Consider the following 19,589-nt stretch of genomic DNA (forward strand, 5'->3'; position numbering starts at 1 on the left):
GGGTCTCACTAAGTTGCTGAGAGCCTCACTAAGTAGCTGAGGCTGGCTTCGAACCTGTCTCAGCCTCCCAAGCACAGGGATTACAAGCCTGTGCCACCACGCCCGGCATACTTGAGGCATTCTAAAGCAAAAAATTCCACAGATTAACACAAACATATATATCTTTGTAGTTGTTTCTCTGATGAGCACAGCCAGTTTGTTAATATAAAAATTCTAAAATCCTGTTTCCTTCACACTTATAATAAAATCTCAGGGGAAGCATTTTTTAAAATCTATAAATTAAAGTTATAGAGATCCAAAGAAGATAAAAAAGATCCCAAACCAATATGTCAGCAAATGTCTAGGCAGCTGTCAGTAAACTTTTCTTGTAGAGTCCAGTAATATCTTGAGCACTGAGAATCATACATCCTCTCTGTTGCAGCTATTCATCTCTGTTATTGTAGTACAAAAGCAGCCGCAGACATGAATGGGCATGGCTGTGTGCCAGTAAAGCTTTTATGGCCTCTATGATTTGAATTTCATGTCTGTTTTCATGCTTTGAAAACTATTCTTTTTATTCCTTTTTAGCCATTTAAAATGTAAAATCCATTCTATTTCCATAGGCCATGGGGGGGAAAGGGCAGAGGGCCACATTTGACTTGCAGGCCAAGGTTTGCTAATCTTAGTTTAGGCAATACAGTGAGGGAGTAGAGATTTATGATTCAGTACAAGGTGTAGAAATAGGGCAGGAAGATCCTCATATAGCAAAAAATAGTTGCTACTACAGGGAATATATCATCTTATTAATTCAAAACTTTATGCTTGAAATTACTTAAGAAAAGCTAAAGAGAAACAAGACAACAAATTGTGTGTGTGTGTGTGTGTGTGTGTGTGTGTGTGTGTGTGTGTGTGTTAGTTACTGGGAATTGAACCAAGAGGCACTCTTATCTCTGAGCTACCCTCACTCAGTACTTTTTTATTTTTACTTTGAAGTAGGGTCTTACTAAGTTGGCTGAAGTTGTTTCTAAATTTCTGAAGCTGGCCTTAAACCTGTGATTCTCTTGTTTCAGCCTCCCAAATACTAGAAATATAGGCATGTGCCATCACACTGGGCATAAGTACTAATTTTTTATACAGTATGCAACTGATAAAAAATGTTGGGTGGAGGCAAATATTCTTTTAAAAAGCCTGAGAAAGAGGTGGAGTTAATGAGTAAATATTTTTTGAAGTACTGTAGATTGAACCTAGGGACATTCTACCTCTGAGCTATACTTTCAACCCTACTTTTCATTCTTTATTTTGAAACAGGGTCTCACTAACTTGTGGAAGTCCTCACTAGCTGAGGCTGGCCTCACACCTGCAATCCTCCTCCTGTCTCATCCTCCCAAGTACTAGGATATAAGTGTGCACCCCTACAACTGTCTTGAGTAAATGCTTTTTGAGGAAATGGTGAGTGTGACTGATGTAAGGTCAGTTCAAAAGAGAAATAACAGGTATTTTATTTAACATTAAATTCTTCTGTGATAGACCCTCAACTAGCTCTCTTAATTGTGTAAAGATGAACTAGGCACTCATCCTGCCTAAAATTACATTGTATTTTACCAGAACATATAGTCTTAATGCAATATAGAAAGTGGAATGTATAAAGTACATAAAGTACAAATCAAGTTTTGTGGAAATTACACTAAAAAGAGTCCTTCCATGAAAGGAATAGGGAGAGAATTTATTTTAGCTCTATCTTCTGAACTATTTCTTGTAAGATGGGACTCAAGGAAAGAACTAAAACACTCCAGGGTACAGAAGAAAACAGCATGGATAATTCCACAAATACTATAGAAGCCATCTACATCAAATCACTATACAGGCAAATCTCAATCAAAACTATGAGTTCTCAGGCTAGTTATTAAGACACATCTTGGGTTAGGGAGGTAGCTCACTGGCAAGGCACTTATCTAGCATGTGTAAAGCCCTGGGTTCAATCGCCAGTACTAAAAAAATGACAGTTTTGTTTGTTTGCTTGTACTGAGGATTGAACATTGTACCTCTGAGCTAGACCCCCAACCTTATTTTATTTTTTATTTTAAGACAGCATCTCATGAATTTGCTGGGTGTCTCCATATATTGCTGAGACTTTCCTTGAACCTGTGACCTTCCTATCTCGGCCTCCCAATTATGAAGATAGGCATGTGCCACCACACCTGGGAATACATCTTAGTAGTTAACATTTTATTCCTGACCCTCATATTTCAGTGTAATTTATAGGACTACATTTGTGATAAGAGTGCTAAAAATATAACATTTCCTTTTCAAATTTCTTTAAAAGGCATTAAAAGTTCTTAAACATATTTATAATTTTTAAAGACACAAGAATTATAAATGTGGATAATGTGATAGAAAAATGAATCTGTGAAACTGCCAATTTTCATAAATAAGGAAGCTTGGAATTTCATTCTTTAATTTTTTTTATACGGGTCTGGCATTTGACCTCTGAGCTATACCCCCTGCCCTATTTTTTATTCTTTATTTTAAAACAGGGTCTCACTAAGTTGTGGTGGGCGTCACTAAGTAGCTGAGGCTGTCCATGAACCGCAATCCTCTGGTCTTAGCCTCCCGAATGCTGGGATTACAAGCGTGCGCCACCACGCCCGGCTTTTAACTTGTATTTATGACTGGGAGTTCCTTTGAGCCTGAAGATAATCTTGATTTTAGGGAATCTCCTTTGTACTTGGTATTATATAACCAAATTTCATTATGCATAAGAGCTGATAAGTTATATTGCATATGTAGGTTCAAACAATATTTATCTGTGGATTCTGCCCTGGTATTAAGTGAGTATATTTTAAATGGCTACCTAAATATGGCAAACATCGTTGGCAGAAGCTAAGAGTTACAATTCAAGCCTTTTGCTAATGCAGTACAACTAGCATCTGTGAAATCATTTTTATTTCCACATGGTACTTTAACATATGTCAGAAACATATTAAACTTCTTATCTTATACATAATTGACATCTTATTTTTTTATTTTTTGGTGGTACTGGAGTACCCTTCTACCTCCAGGCTACACTCTCAGAAACCTATTTTTTTATATTTTTACTTGAAAACAGGGTCTCTTAAGCCAGCAAGGCCGGCTTCGAACCTGCACAATCCTCCTGTCTCTGCCTCCCAAGCGTGGGGATTACAAGCATGCGCCACCACACCCAGCATCATAATTGACATCTTATGATATTCTATTTTTTATTTTTTATTGGTGCATTATATTCATACATCACATTGGGGTAAAAACTTGTGTGTACATACCTGTACACATCACTGATTTAACTCTTACCCAATTCCCACCTCATTCCCTCCCCATCCATCCTTCCCTTGCTTGGCTTAGTGGTTGACTTCGATATGTTTAAGTACATTGTGTGTTTTAGAGATTTTCCTCTCCCCCCCTTTAGGTTTCCTTTCTCCTCCTTTAGGTTGTCTTGTTTGCTCCTCTATAGGATTTCCTTTTTCATCTAGAGTTCATCCTATGACCCATTTCTCCCTAACTCTCACATATTAGGGAAAGCATCTGCTTTCTTATTTATTTGTGACTGACTAATCTCACTTAGCATAATGTCCTCCAGTTCCATCCATTTCCCTGAAAATGATGCAATTGAGTGTTTTTTTAATGGCTGAGTAAAATTCCATTGTGTATATAACCCACAGTTTTGTAATCCATTCATCTGTTGATGGACATCTTGGCTGGTTCCATAGTTTGGCTATGGTGAACTGTGCAGCTGTGAACATAGATACATATTCATTAGTTTGGTAGTTTGGTTTCCTATCTTTTGGGTAGATATCCAGAAGTAGTGTTGCTGGATCAAATGGTAGATTTGTTCCCATTCTTCTGAGGATTCTCCATACTATTTTCCAAAGTGGTTGCACTAATTTGCAATCCCACCAACAATGTCTTAGAGTTCCCACTTCTCCACATCCTCACCAGCATCTGTTGTTGTTTGTGTTTTGAATGATTGCCATTCTAGTTGGAGTTAGGTGAAATCTCAGGGTGGTTTTGATTTGCATCTCTCTGATTGCCAGTGATGTTTAGCACTTTTCATGCATTTATTGGCCATTTGAATTTCTTTTGTGAAGTATGTATTTCGTTCGTTTGCCCATTTTGTTATTGGATGCTTTGTTTTCTTAGTGTTGAGTTTCTTGAGTTCTCTGTATATTCTAGATATTAGTTCTCTATCTGTGTTGGAGGTGGCAAAAATCTCCTATTATGTTGGCTCTCGATTGAGGTTCTTGATAGTTTCCTTTGCTGAACAGAAGCTCTTCAGTTTCATGCAATCCTACGTGTTGATTTGCCTTTTAATTTGTTGTGCCTTTGGGGTCTTGTTGAGAAAGTGTTTATCTGTGCCTAAGTGTTGCAGTGTTGAACCTATGCTCTCTTCAAGGAGCTTGAAGGTCTCTAGTTTGATTTCCAAGTCTTTGATGCATCTTGAATTGACTTTTGTACAGGGTGAGAAAGTGGGATAATTTCCAATTTTCTGCATATGGTTAACCAGTTTTGCCAACACCATTTGTTGAAGAGGCTATCTTTTTTCCAGTGTATGTTTTTGGCCCCTTTGTCAAAAATCAGTTGGTTGAAAGTGTATGGACTTGTTTCTGGATCTTCAATTCTGCTCCATTGGTCTATGTATCTGTTTTTTTGCCAGTATCATGCTGTTTTTATTAAAATGGATTTGTAGTATAGTTTAAAGTCAGGTATTGTGATTCCTCCTGCATGGTTTTTGTTGCTGAGAACTACCTTGGCTATTCTGGGTTTTTTGTTATTCCAGATAAATTTAAGGACTGATTTTTCTATGTCTGTGCAGAATGATCTTGGTAACTTAATGGACATTGAGTTGAATCTGTAGATCACTTTTGGAAGAATAGCCATTTTAATGATATTTATTCTGCCAATCCATGAACATGAAAGATCCTTCCATCTTCTAAGATCTTCTTCGATTTTTTTTTCAGTGTTTTATAATTTTCTTTGTAGAGATCTTTTACCTCCTTGGTCAAGTTTATTCTTAAGTATTTTATTTTTTGTGGGAGATCCTGAGTGGAAGTGTTTTTTGAATTACTTTTTCAGTGGATTTATGGTTGGTATACAGGAAAGATTCTGGTTTTTTAAGATTGATTTTGTACCCAGACACTTTGCTGAATTTGTTGATCAGTTCTATAAGCCTTTTGGTTGAGTTTGTTGGGTTTTCTAAATATAGTATCATGTCATCTGCAAATAGTGAAAGTTTGAGTTCTTCTTTTTTTATTTGTACTCCTCTGATTTCCTTTTCTTGCCTTATTGCTCTGGCTAGATTCTCTAGTAGTATATTGAATAGAAGTGGTGATAATGGGCATCCTTGTCTTGTTCCTGTTTTTAGGGGGAATTTTTGAAGTTTTTCCCCATTTAATATGATGTTGACAATGGGCTTATTATAGATTACCTTAATAATGTTCCTTCTATTCCAATTCTCTGCAGTGTTTTTATCTTAAATGGATGTTGAATTTTGTCAAATGCTTTTTCAGTGTCTATTGAAATGATCATGATAATTCATAATTATATGATGAATTACATGGATTGATTTGTGTATGTTGAACCAGCCTTGCATCCCTGGGATGAACCCTACCTGGTCATGGTGTATGATTTTCTTGATGTGGCTTAATTACAGAAGGGTAGCTGGGCATGGTGGCACACACTTGTAATTGCAGCACTTGGGAGGCTGAGACAGGAGGATTGCACAGGTTCAAAGCCAGCCTCAGCTACTGAGTGAGGCTCTCAGCAACTTAGCGAGACCCTGTTTCCAATTAAAGTATAAGATAGGTCTGGGAGTATAGCACAGAGGTAGAAAAGCCCCTGGGTTCCACCCCCAGTACAACAAAAAATTAATTACAGAAATATAAAGAATTATTCATAGTTGTAGTTAGAGAAAACAGGGTTACACTAAATTAAGTCAAGATAACAACTTGGCTTTTTGCTATGATTTGCTGATCAGTTTTCTAATTTTTCCAGCTTCAATTCAAACATTCATAACAGTTTATTTTCAATCACATGTAAAGTCTTTATAAAGATTGATTACCTAAAATTAATGAAATATGTTATATTTCCTTGATGATTCTAAATGAGAAAGTCAATTTAAAAAATTATATCAACATACAAAAGTAAAGTAGAAGATTTCCTCTTCTGGCATGGCACAGGTTATTCATGATTCCTTTTAAAATTTAATATCATTTTAAGATACATTGAAATATCCATTTTTTGTCCTGTGTAGAAACCTATGAAAAATAAATTGAGTTGCTCTTAAAACAAAAAAATCAGACAAGCTCCAGCCTCTGTTCTACCGTGTGTCTTTTAAGTTTCCACACAAACCCAATAAGCCAAACTAAATTTTCTATATAGCCTCTTCTCTGTCATTGCTGTTTCAGATACACACAGAACATACCAATACATATGTACATGTATTTTTTATCACTCTGAACCTCACTGTGAAGAATGATGACAATGCACCAATAAACAAATTTAAAGAAGTTAATTTGCCAAGTGGTATATTATCCTTTTCTTAGGCAACCCCCAAAAATTAAGATTGATGATACTTTTACTAAACCAAAAATTAAATCAGATAGTGGATTAAAATTCTCTTCAATTTAGCTGAAGAGAAAAAATAGAAATAGACCCTCCCCAAATCTGCGCTAATAGTGCCAGCTATGGAGCCCTCCATGAAATGGTAATCATCTCTTTAGTGTGCTAAGAAGGGCCACTTGAGGTATTAACTTCTTAAGATCCCAATATATCATGTAAACATCAAGGAGAAAGTCAGTGTTCCTGAAATTAGTGGAAAGGATTAGGGTGGAATGATCAGGGTAAGCCCAATGTTTTTTGTAGAGGAGTTACTCAGTCCTTTCACCTCTAGCACTTCCTGTTGGATTTCAGGCTTCACAAAACTACTCAGCCCAGACCCCAGGGCTCCAGTCCTCACATTGTATTGCTAAAACTTGCTACCACAATCTGAGAAGATGAATGCAAGACATTTATCACTTTTTTATTTTATTTTATTTTTATCCCTTATCTGGGATAAGGGTCATAAGGAGGGACCCTAACACTTATTGAGTCCTTTTAAGGTGCACACACTTGAATATATGGTGTCTTATTTAGAACTCCCACAGAGAACTCTAAAAGGTAGTTATAATTAGTCCCCCTTTTCCTTATTATAAAATAGATGCACAGAGGTCAAGATTCAAGAATTTAACCTACACCTACATGAGTATTTAGGTCATGCTTTTTTTTCCACTAGCATTTACTTTGTCTGTTTCTGTACAACTATGTCAATTTATATTTGGAGGAAATGGCTGCCACTGACAACCATTTTCATTGGTTTTCCAGTGAAAAGACACATATCAAATTTAGATTAACTAGGCATTGCCTATCTTTTGTTCAAAGGGAATAATTAAAGTAGGAATATAACTTTCAGTGTCTTTGTGTTTTTATGCCTGAATATAATATACAAATTATTTTATTCCCATTTGCCATTACTGAATTTTCTATTCAGAGTAACCAGAGTTGAATATCAGAAAGAGGTAGGGGAATTAAATGATTACCAATATGCCTCACAATAATCCCTCCTACTACATTTAACAAAAGTCCCAAGAACTTAATTTTCAGAGCTTCAGAGCAAGGCAATTGCATAGTTCAAATTCCAGCTCCATTACTTCCTGTTTGGCATATATTAAGTTCTCAATAAATATCATCTGTGCTAATTATTAATTGGTACCACAGGAAAATACATATAAATATTATAATGTGAGAATTCTTGGAAAGAAAAGTATTCCAGTAAAAATATGTGCTGTGATTTTTTTTACCTAAATGTGAATATTAGTTAAGCCTTGAATGGTTCTTTTATGCTTTAAATTCTCATAAGAATAAGAAATCTTTTATCTGAAATTGACATGGGTAATACTTCTGGGGTGTTTTTTTCTGGTAAATCACATAAAGAATTAACTCACCAGTTATGAGGTGGCTTGGATACTAATAGAAAAGTTTCTGGTTATTGGCCTTTTTGCTGCACTTGATGTACTCTAATAATATATCTCTCAGCATTGTTCCCCCACCCTCTTGCCTGAGGTCTGCCAAGTCACTTTGTCTAGCGGCTTACATTTTCTACCCTTTTAAGTAGTTCTGGGAGTTTGGAACTTGTAGCCCACATCAGTAGATTTGCCCTTTTGCATTTGGCAAGAATCATAGTTTGCCATGTGTTTCCAAGGAAAGGTGGGAGTGTGGTGTTATAGAGATTCATGTCAGCATGACTCTGGCAACAGTGATTGTTAGATAACCAGTGAATTGAAGCCAGAAAAAAGAATTTAGAACATTATTTTTGGAGCTGTTTATATCTGCAGAGATCTACTGCCGTATATGTATTGCTTTTCTTTGAGTATTCATCTTAAAGATAAAATCATAAAACTCTCAGAAGCGTCATGCAATAACATTAATTAATTGTAGCTTCAGAATAATTTGGTCTAGAATTGAAAGCATTGTAAACCTGATTTGGCATGCAGTTTCTTTTCTTAACTTCATAAATTTATAGCTGTGTATAACTACTTGCTTTAAAAGGAGGTTAGAAGTAGGTGATTGTGCTCTTATATCCTCTTAAAAACTCACCATAATGTTGGTGACTCTGGGGAAGGAATGTGATGGGGAAACAGCATTGAAATGGAATTTATGTTTCTTTTTGTTAAATGATAACATACATCCCTGAAAATATGGCTAGAAACATTTACTAGAATATCACTGTGTCTATGTGTGTGCATTTTCAGATTACTGGAGTGAGAGTGACAAGGAAGAAGCAGATACTCCATCAACACCAAAACAAGACAGCCCTCCACCCCCCTATGACACGTACCCGCGGCCTCCCTCTGTAAGTTAACAACAGAAGCATCCTTAATATATCACCAAATTCTTTGACCCAAAGCATTCCCTTATATATTAAAAAAAATCAATGTAGTAAATTTCAGGTAAAACTCAAGTTTCTTAGGGAAAAAGAAAATTGAGTCTAAAGTCAGTAAGGAAAATAGTTTAATTTTATAAAGAATATTTAATCAAGAGAAATAGCCACCACAGATTACAGGCAGAATGAATATGTGACCAATTTTATTAAGAACATATAATATTTGTGTCAGAGTAGCCTTCATGGAGATATCAACAACAAAAAAAAGTTTTCTTAGAAAAAGATAGATGTAGGTATAAATATATAAATTTACCTTATGTATTCCATGCCAGTGACGTTCATTTTTATGTCCTTTAGCAGCAACTTATTAAAAATTAGTATTACAGGGCTGGATGTAGATCACTTGCCTAGATGTTGTGAGGCCCTGGGTTTGATCCCCAGCATTGCCCAAAAAATAATAATATATCTTTATTGAAGATTTGGGCATGTAGCTTTTTAGATAGCCAGGGAATCTAGTTTAATAAATGTATTTACATGGTGCTCTAAAGTTCTCAAGTGTATGTAAATTACTCTGCATTTGGAGTATACTTTGATCTTTTTTTTGTGTGTAGTAATGGAGATTGAACCCAAGGGTGTTCTATCTTGGAACTATACCCCCAACTCTATTTTTTATCCTTCAATTTGAAACAGGGTCCCACTAAATCACAGAGGGCCTCATTAAGTAGCTGAGACTGGCCACAAACCTATTATCCTCCTCCTTTCTCAGCCTCCCAAGTACCGGGATTACAAGTGTGGGGCATGGGCCACCATTCCTGGCTTACTTTTATTTTTATTTTTCGTGGTACTGGAGATGAAACCCAGGGGATTGTACCTCTGAACTACACTCCCAGCCGTATTTTTAGTCTTTTTATTTTTGAAACAGGATCTCACTTAGTTGTAAAGGACCTTGCTAAGTAGCTGAGGCTGTCTACGAACCGTGATCCTCTGGTTTCAGCCTTCCGAATGCTAGGATTACAAGTGTGCACCACCACACCTGGTTACTTTTATCTTTTAATAGAGTAAACAACTCTCCTGGTGTACTTGAGCTTATCCTACTTTATACCTGTTTCCCATCAAAATTATCAAGAGTGCTTCAGTATCCAAGTTTAGATAATATATTCCATGGTTGTATTACCCTAAGATTCAATTCTTCCTATCTTGGGACTGAGTTTTTCACAAAGGAAATGGAAGCTGGAAATTTTTTCAACCTAATTTAACTTCCAGATTCTTCTAGGGGATAATACATATTTTCTCTCTTTCCTAAAACATCAAGATTTGAAACAATGACTTTAAAATGTTTTTTGTTTTGTTTTTATTTGCTTGTTTGTTTGTTTGTTTGTTTGCAATACTAGGGTTGGAACCCAGGGGCATTCTACCTCCGAGCTACACCCTCAGCCCCATTTCTTTTCTTTTTTTGTGTGTGTGTGGTACTTAGGGTGGAACCCAAGGGCTTTTCTACCTCTGGGCTATACTCCCAGGCCTATTTTATACTTTATTTGGAAACAGGGTCTCACTAAGTTGCTGAGAGCCTCACTCAGTAGCTGAGGCTGGCTTTGAACCTGTGCAATCCTCCTGTCTCAGCCTCCCAAGCACTGGGATTACAAGTGTGTGCCACCATGCCCAGCTCCCAGCCCTGTTTTTATTCTATATTTTGAAACAGGGTCTCACTAAGTTGCAGAAGGCCTCACTAAGTAGCTGAAGCTGTCCTAGAACAACAATCCTCCTGTCTCAGCTTCCCACATGCTGGAATTACAAGGGTGCACCACCACTCTCAGCTGTAAAATGTTTTTAAAATAGGAAGAAAGGTATACCACAGCTTCACCGCACAGATCTTTAAACATAAACATAGCTACTTGTGAATTTCAAGAAGGAACCTATTCATATTATGATTACAATGTAAGAGGATAACCAACTGCCCACAGAATATGCCAGGTAACTTCTCCTTTACCAGAAGGGATGGCACGCCCCTTCATCTTAGCTAGGGATGTCCTGGCTGCCACCTCAGCCCTGACTGTGATGATCACATTTCTCCTGCCAGAAGGTGACCAGGCTAGCTTGTTAGTCCTCTGAGCTACAGTAAGGCTTATCCCAATAGGGCGTGCACCACAAGTATATAGCATTCTTTTGATTCCAATCCTTTTACTTGATTGTCCTTTTTGCTATAAGATACATTCCAAAACTTTAAATTCCACAGATTAAAAATACTCCATTTTCCTTTTGTATTTGTACACCCTGCATTTTCTATGCTCAAGGTGAATGCTAATCTCCAGCAAGGTATAATCTCTCTCCACCTACATTTTTAAACTCTAAAAAGTGCTTTAGAATTGATAAGACCATATTTTTTCTGTGGCACCCATAAGAGCAGCTATTCACCTATGAAGAAGAGGAAGGGTTTAGTCTATAGGCAACTTGTTCTTATATCCAAAAGCCTCTCTTGCCCTTGCCCCCAACTACATAAAATCCAGAAATATGAATCTATAGATACAATTTCAAAATGTGAAAATGTAGAGATTTTAAAGCTGTAACTTAAGTTGCTGAATATTTCTTATTTTAACCATCACATTGTCTCATACTTTATTGTGAAATTTTGCATTAATATGTCAGATTTTTTCATGAGAACCTGGTATAGCTATATCTCAAGATATCCATTTCTTTGTCTACTATGCTAGGTCCTAATTTTGAGATGTCTACAAACTTGTTTAATCATTACTATATAAGACTATATGAGACTCCATCCATTGAACTATTTCCTTGTAAAAATCTGATGTGTGTCTTGGTTTTCAAAGTGGGGTATGTTATTTCTGTGGAGACTAATCAGAGGCTCCTTTCCACAGATGAGTTGTGCCAGTCCTTATGTGGAAGCAAAGCACAGTCGGCTTTCCTCCACAGAGACCTCTCAGTCTCAGTCTTCACATGAGGAGTTTCGCCAGGAAGTAACTGGGAGCAGTGCAGTCTCCCCCATTCGCAAGACAGCCAGCCAACGCCGCTCCTGGCAGGATTTAATTGAGACACCGCTGACCAGTTCAGGCTTACACTATCTTCAGACTCTGCCCCTGGAGGATTCTGTCTTCTCTGACTCCGTGGCCATCTCCCCTGAGCACAGGCGACAGTCCACCCTTCCAACGCAGAAGTGCCACCTACAGGATCACTATGGGCCATACCCCTTAGCTGAGAGCGAGAGGATGCAAGTGCTAAATGGCAATGGGGGCAAGCCCCGAAGTTTTACTCTGCCTCGAGATAGTGGGTTCAACCACTGCTGTCTGAATGCACCAGTTAGTGCCTGTGACCCACAGGATGACATGCAACCCCCAGAGGTGGAAGAAGAGGAGGAGGAGGAGGAGGAGGAAGGAGAGGCAGCAGGAGAAAACATAGGAGAAAAAAGTAAGTATATTTATGGAGATTATTAGCCTATATACACAAATTTCTAACTTTTTTGAACTTATCTGAAGAAAATAGAATTGTTTTCCTTTTTTCTTAAATTAATGGTCTTGCTGCATAGGAAGTTAGGTTTCCCTTGGTGTCCTACTTTCAGAACTTCAGTAACTTGCAGGGGGAAATGATGCATAATGAAGCTTATATCCCAGGACACCCACAACTAGAGCAAATAATGTTTTCTCCCAACTACCCATTTGCCTTTTAAAGTTAATAGTATTCATTTCTTTTTCTACCTTCTCTTACCACTTCTCGCTTGCATGCATCATCCCTTTGGTCCATAGTGAATGCCCTCTGATTTTGAGTTTAGAAACTGTAAATGCTTCAAGCAGGGTTTTTGCAGAGCGTTGATTGAATAAGTGAATGTATACACCCACCCACACAAACATATATACATATATATCTTTTTTTTACTGTCATATTTAAATGAAAAATCAAAAATACAGCTTTTCCAATGAGAGATTTCACATAGCATTCCTGTCAACTCCAAATAGTTGAACTTGTTTCTACCAATTTGTCAGAAGCATCCATCTACTTTCTTGGTATGTATGTTGATTACAAAACTCATTTTATATGAATCAACTCTGAAGAAAGACAAGCCAATTAAGTAACCCTCTTTCTTGTTGGCATTAAGAATATGTTTACTAGGTATCACATTCTTCTTTGTGTGTGGGTCTGAGGATGGAACTCAGGGGTATTCGACCTCTGAACTACACCCCCTGCCCTATTTTTTATTCTTTAATTTGAAACAGGGTCTCACTAATTTGCAAAGGGCCTCACTAAGTAGCTGAGGCTGGCCATGAACTGCAATCCTCTGACATTCTTTATCCAACATGCCATACCAAGCATCTGTTTGTAACTAACATGATACAGTGATCCAGAAATATCGGCTAGTTTAAGGGAAAGGCTATAGCTCAGTTATTTTCATTAGAAAGAAAATGTAGGTTTCGCCATAAGTCCTGGACATAAAAGCACACAAAAAAGCATAAAGGAAATAGTATATAATTGTTTGCATCTCTATTCAAAATGCAATCTGAACCAATTAGTGTAGATGACTGGAAACAATGGTGATGAAATGAGTTGCTGGTTTAGTCCCCTTAGGGCATTAGATTTCTCCTCTTGAGGAATATAAATAGAATATAGTCTTCACCCCATTTTGCCAGGATGTGGGACTTTGATTACAGGATATATTAGTGTAAGTTCCTCATCACAAATGTAGAAAAAACTCAAAGCTTGCAAATTATCAACAGATTAGAAGCTCATGTCAATAGAAAGCTTAGCTCCTTTATAATAAGAGCAACTTTGGAGATAGTTGACAAGAGAATGCATTAGATTCAATTTTATGGTATGGATCTTCACTATTATTTAATGAAAATTTTAATATCTCTTGCCAACAAAATATAAGAATTGCTTGTAATAAAATTCACATGCTGAGGCACTTTTCATATGAAGGATATTTTAACTATATTCTATATGTGCTTGCTTGCTCACTCGCTCTCTCAGAGAGAAAGAGAGGGGGACATTATAAAAGGTATACTGTATACTGTAAGTACAGGTAATTTCCATCTGTTACCTGCCAATCTCTCCCAACATCCACATTTATCAGCGATTATGGAAGAGTCTTATGAAAGAAATATATAGGAGTCATGGCAGGCCTCTACAAGAGCTCTGGTAAGCATAATAATACATGCTTGGAAGTCTAATCATTATGAAATTAATGATTATGAAATTAATTCTAAAATTTACCTAGAGATTAATTAGAAATTTCATTTTAACTGCCATCCAGTTGCTACACAATGGCTATGACTAAGTATGTGAAATTCCTTTATTATTCTACAAACATTGGAGAAAATACTTCATCTCAGCCATTCTAAAGTAAACTGTGTTGAAATTAGAACAACTCTGAAATGGAGAATTCCGTTCAGAAAACATTCCATCATTCCTACAGAGTCAGAGTCACTAATTCTATCTTTTTCTGAATAAGTGAGGTACTCACCAGTCCATCCTTGTCATGATAGGAAAACTTGGCACCATGCCTGCCCTTCTTCACGTTTCCAGGAGCCCACAGCACAGCTCCAGTCAATGGCTTTCCAATTTTTTTTCTTCTAGGGTCTCTTTTTTGTTGTTCTGTAGATTGGACTTATTTCTAGCTGTATGGATGCACTTCTAAGTACTTGGGCTTTTTCTTCAAGTTCCAGAAGTCTGTAGTGGGCTCTCTCTTTGTAGAATAAATGTGATAAGGCAGAACAGCCCTAGTAAAGTATATCAGTACATTTGGTATTACACATTTTTCCTTACAGTTCAACAGTATGGGGAAGTTCATTCTATTTCACTCAGATCAGCTTCACTGAAGGTGGCTATGCACTATTGTTCAGCCCTCATTTCTTTCTGGATATTTTTCCATAAATCTTACCACATGATGTGTCAGTGTACTTCCTACTGTTTTGAACAGAGCAATGCATTCGATGCTTCCCTGGAAGATATTTCTTATTCAAATGAATGCATGTTCACTTTTCTAATTAGGGTTTTCCATTTGTATTTCTGATTTTATGAACATTTTATTTGAGGAACATTAGTTTTAAAAATAAAGGGTTTTGCCGGGCGTGGTGGCACATGCTTGTAATCCCCGCGCTTGGGAGGCGGAGACAGGAGGATCGCGCAGGTTCGAAGCCAGCCACGCTGGCTTAAGAGACCCTGTTTCCAAAAATAAAAAAATATAAAATAGGTCTAGGAGTGTAGCCCGGAGGTAGAAGGGCTTCCAGGAACCTCAGTACCACCACCAAAAAAAAATCAAGGTTTTCAAAATCTATTAAAGACCTAGTTTAGGGGTATCATATACATGGCTGCCTTGGATTAGTCATTAGGCAATAAATGTATAGGCTGCTTATTCAAACCAGGGTACTTGGTGTCATCCCAGCATACAAAAAATATGCACAGGAATAAAGCCATAGCCTTTATATCAGCTTCAGATGTTCATGTATGCCCCACAACATAGCACACTCACTGTCCTACCACACAGGTCAACCCAAATCTATAAATAATAAAGTCTAATACCAGTATAATACTAACAGCCCTGCTCAAGCCAACAATTAGTTTGACTTAACAAAGTAAACTTGTACTAATCAAGGATAGTCATGCAGAAGAAATAAGCCTACTGCCTCAAGATCCAAACATTTTTGTTTGTCAAAAAATAAAAATATTAAGTATTATAGCATTATTTCAACTATTACATTCTTTATGACTTCATCTCCCTTCCCTGGTCTCCCCCATTTACTCCCCTGGAGTCTGCTCATCTATCTGATGTTGTCCTCATTTCCAAATATCTCTCTAGCTTCCACATATAAGAGAAAACATATAATGCAAAGGGAATAGTAGAAGAAAACATGAAAATATAGCTTGTCTTTTGCCTTAAGGGTGACAAATTATGTCATTGACCAAACCAAGATGTCACTAAATCCATGCCTTGGATTTTTTTCAGGTTCGTTACGGAATGTGAAATATGGTCCTGCATGTGAAGTGTAAATTTAGCCTTCCTTAGAACCGACTTCAGTCTGTGTTCACATGGTTGAACTACCTTTTGTCTTATTTTGAAGTTCAGTTATTTAACTGAGTCATACAATGATTTTCTTAGGCTGAACTCATTTTAGTCTGAAATGGATGATACTAAAAGTACACAGATGAGACTTGTCTTGTTTTCCATTGACTGAAAAGTCAGCTTGCATATTAATTATCCTGACCTACTTCACTGGCATTTGGGAGAAGACAAGTAATTTTATATGATCCCAATTATCACTTTTCAGAACTTACTAAGATATATTCCCTATGTCTGTTCATTCAAATTATTAATCATGTAAACCTATGCAACTTTCAATGAGTATAAATCATAAAAGCATAGGACAAAATATAAAGGCATACTTCACTTATAAATCATCTGCTATAATTCTAAATTATTGTTTTGGCTAATGCAACTTAATCTTCTTAGAATATTTCTCTTTCTTTTGTCTTAGTAGTCAATTTAAACGAGGTATTCAAAAGCTTTATCCCTATATCTAACTGATGTCCTCCATGACAGTTACAAGGGTATTCTTTCCTATCCAAACATTCTTGGTGCCTTCATTTACTCAATGAGGTTATAATGTTCTCTTTTTTTCAATGCCTTGGAGATTACTTACCAGTCTTATTGTGTAATATATATATTGTTGAAAATATATATTGTGTAATATATTATATATTGTATACAATGTATGTTATATACAATATACAGTGTATATACAATAACATACAATGTATATTATATGTGTGTGTGTGTGTGTGTGTGTGTGTGTGTATGAGTGTGTATATGGCTTAGTCTTAGAAATTTAAAGCAAAACCTGGGTCTTTTTGAGGGATTGAAGAGGGATAGAATGTATTGCCTTGAATCTCCTGTACATATTAGGTTAACTGGATAAAATATTATTGATAATTTCAGAATTAGATCTTTAGCCAGGCACAGTGGGACACATCTGTAATCCTAGTACTTGGGAGGTTGAGACAAGAGGATTGAAGAGGCCTAAAACTTTTGTGTGTTAACTAAGCAAGACCCTATTTCAAAATTAAAAATTAGCCAGGCATGGTGGTTCATGCCTGTAATTACAGTATTTGGGAAGCTGAGATAGAAAAATCACAGGTTTGAGGCCAGCCTCAGTAGCTTAGTGAGACACTATTTCAATTTTTTTTAAAGTGCTTAGAATGTAGCTCAATATAGAATGCCCTGGGATTCAATCTCCTCTACCCAAAAATCAATGTGATCTGCTAAGAAATGTATTTTAAATTTCTGTTTTAAAATCTAACCTTTGCATATCATTATAACTTAGGAGCTGTGGAGAGTATTCAGCTCAGTGAGTAGCCTAATATCTGAAGTTATGTAGGCAGAGAGGCTATGTATTTATGACTACCAATACAGTGCGGAAGGAGTTCCATTAATCCTCTTCAATCATTATAAGGGTCCTAGAGTGATTTCCTGAAGATTTTCTAAAAGCCATGAAATTTCATTTTTAAAATATTCAGGTAGGAGACATTTGGGCAAGGGGAAGATATTCTAAGAATATGAAATATAAAACTGTTGAAGGGGAAAGGAACAATTTGAAAATAAAGAAAAATGTTGCAGCATTTTCATTGTTTTTTTCTAATTTTTAAGATTATTGTGCACACAAAGAAATTGAAAGAGAATCATCAATAAGATCTGAAATTATATTTCAAGTTTAAAGGAAGTAGATGAAGAGCAATGTAAGGAATACAAATAAAAAGATATAAAGTCAGAAGAAGAATAGAAGAAAACCCTAGATACGTCACTATTGTGAAGTTCAAGGAACCATGTTTGGCAGGCTATACTATACATACATACATATATACATATATACATATATACATATATATGTGAATATGTAAAAATCTACAAAGTAGTAATCCCAAATTCTGGGATTACAGGCATGTGCCATCAAACCCAGCTGCAAGTATTCTCTTAATGCCATATTGTCAGCTGGTTGTAGTGGAACCCACATTTTAGACCAGCCTCAGAAATTTAGGGAGAGCCTCAGCAAATTAACAAGACCCTGTTTCAAAATTAAAAGGTCTGGGGGTATAGCTTGGAGATGGAATGCCCCTAGGTTCAATCCCCAGTACCAAAACAAAAATTCATGTTGTTTAAATTTTGAAAAAAAATATTGTTAGGAAGACATAAAACATTGAAGATTAAATATAATCCATTTATAATTCTTGCATCTCTCTTAGTTTGAGCTTAAATAATGAGGAAAGTTATTAACTTACAGGAAATTCATTGGTGTAACTGTTCTGGAGTGAATTTCTCAGCTCTTCAAATGTCAGAATTCTCAATTAACTTTTTTGTAATGCCAAGGGCTCCGTGCAATAAGACAGCATCCCAGAAGCCAAAGACCATGCTCTATCTTTAGTCCTTTTTGTAATATCAAATAAAACTTTCCCAGGATACCTCTCCCATTATACCACATGCCCATGCTTAAAAGGCAAGATAAATTGAATGGTTATTAATAGTTAGATTAATCTTGATTTATTTTTAAGATCATGAAGAAATTTATCAAAATGCTTGTCATTACTTTCTGGCTGAGTAGCTCTATTACTATGTATATTATGCATTTGAGTATATTTATTTTGAACATTGTTTCACTCTTTTAATATATACATAAAAGCACATACCCCAAATTACATCAACTCTTTAAAAATCTAGGTGGTTATTGAAATGTTAGCTATATAAAAGAGGAAGTAAATATTACATAACCCTGAAAATAAAGCATGTTTGATATATTTATTGTTGCTCTATAAATGAATATATGTGCTTTCTTATAAAGTGTAAACGATCTTAACTTAGAGTACAGTTTCTGGAAACATTCCTCAGTTTAAATCTTTGCTATATTACTGTGGCACTTTCAAATGGATAATGTTATTTAACACTTCTAGATCTCATCTTCATTGTTAAATCATATGATAATAATACCTACCTTTTGAGGCTGTGTGTGGTTTAAATAATACCAAAAGCACTTAGTATCCACATTGTAAATCTGTTCAACATATGTTATAATTATATAATTGTATGTGGATAGTATGCACATTTGAATTTAGGCCAAGAGGGCAATTGAAATACTTAAATAATTATTAGGCCTGACAAATCTTACTAAATTATGTTTACTCAACTACATGGCCTATCTTAGTAGTGTTCTAGCTATTGAGTTCAACCATATGAATTACTAGTTTCATAGGTCAAAATGATGAAAAAACAGCATTTTTTGTTGTTGTTTCAGCCTAATACATTACCTATGCTCTAGAAACTAAAATGGAAATATCCCTCATTTCACATTCCTGTCACTTAGTACTTCTTTCCTTTTTTACTTCAGACATTTGGGAACTCAAACAAAACCTTGTATTCCAAATAACAATAAACATATATTCACTGACATATTCATTTATAGATCTTGACATTTCTGGTCATAGTTCAAATATTTTCCCCTCAGAGTCTTTCCCTGACAGCCTAGTCTGACCCATATTGGCCCCCCTCTGATCATATGAAAGTAAATAATTCAAGATATATACTATCTTTAATATTTTGTGTCAATAACTTTCCCTAGTATCATTTTATAATTTTATAAAAATAATTCTTAGAGAAGTAGAACAATATATT

General features: G+C 36.0%; 1 protein-coding gene across 4 annotated transcripts in view; it reads left to right on the forward strand.

Annotated features, from left to right (window-relative positions):
* The window catches only part of CNKSR2 (connector enhancer of kinase suppressor of Ras 2), a gene marked incomplete at both ends in the record, with an annotated part of 296,214 nt that overhangs the window by 236,948 nt on the left and 39,677 nt on the right, over positions 1–19,589 (forward strand). For all 4 annotated transcript variants that reach the window (XM_080718645.1, XM_080718646.1, XM_080718647.1 and 1 more), the window contains 2 exons: positions 8,799–8,899; positions 11,803–12,349. In XM_080718645.1, coding sequence (XP_080574771.1) covers positions 8,799–8,899; positions 11,803–12,349 — 648 coding nt within the window. The remainder of the gene's footprint in view (positions 1–8,798; positions 8,900–11,802; positions 12,350–19,589) is intronic.

The sequence above is a fragment of the Muscardinus avellanarius genome, assembly GCF_963383645.1.
Source record: "Muscardinus avellanarius genome assembly, chromosome: X".
Lineage (NCBI taxonomy): Eukaryota > Metazoa > Chordata > Mammalia > Rodentia > Gliridae > Muscardinus > Muscardinus avellanarius.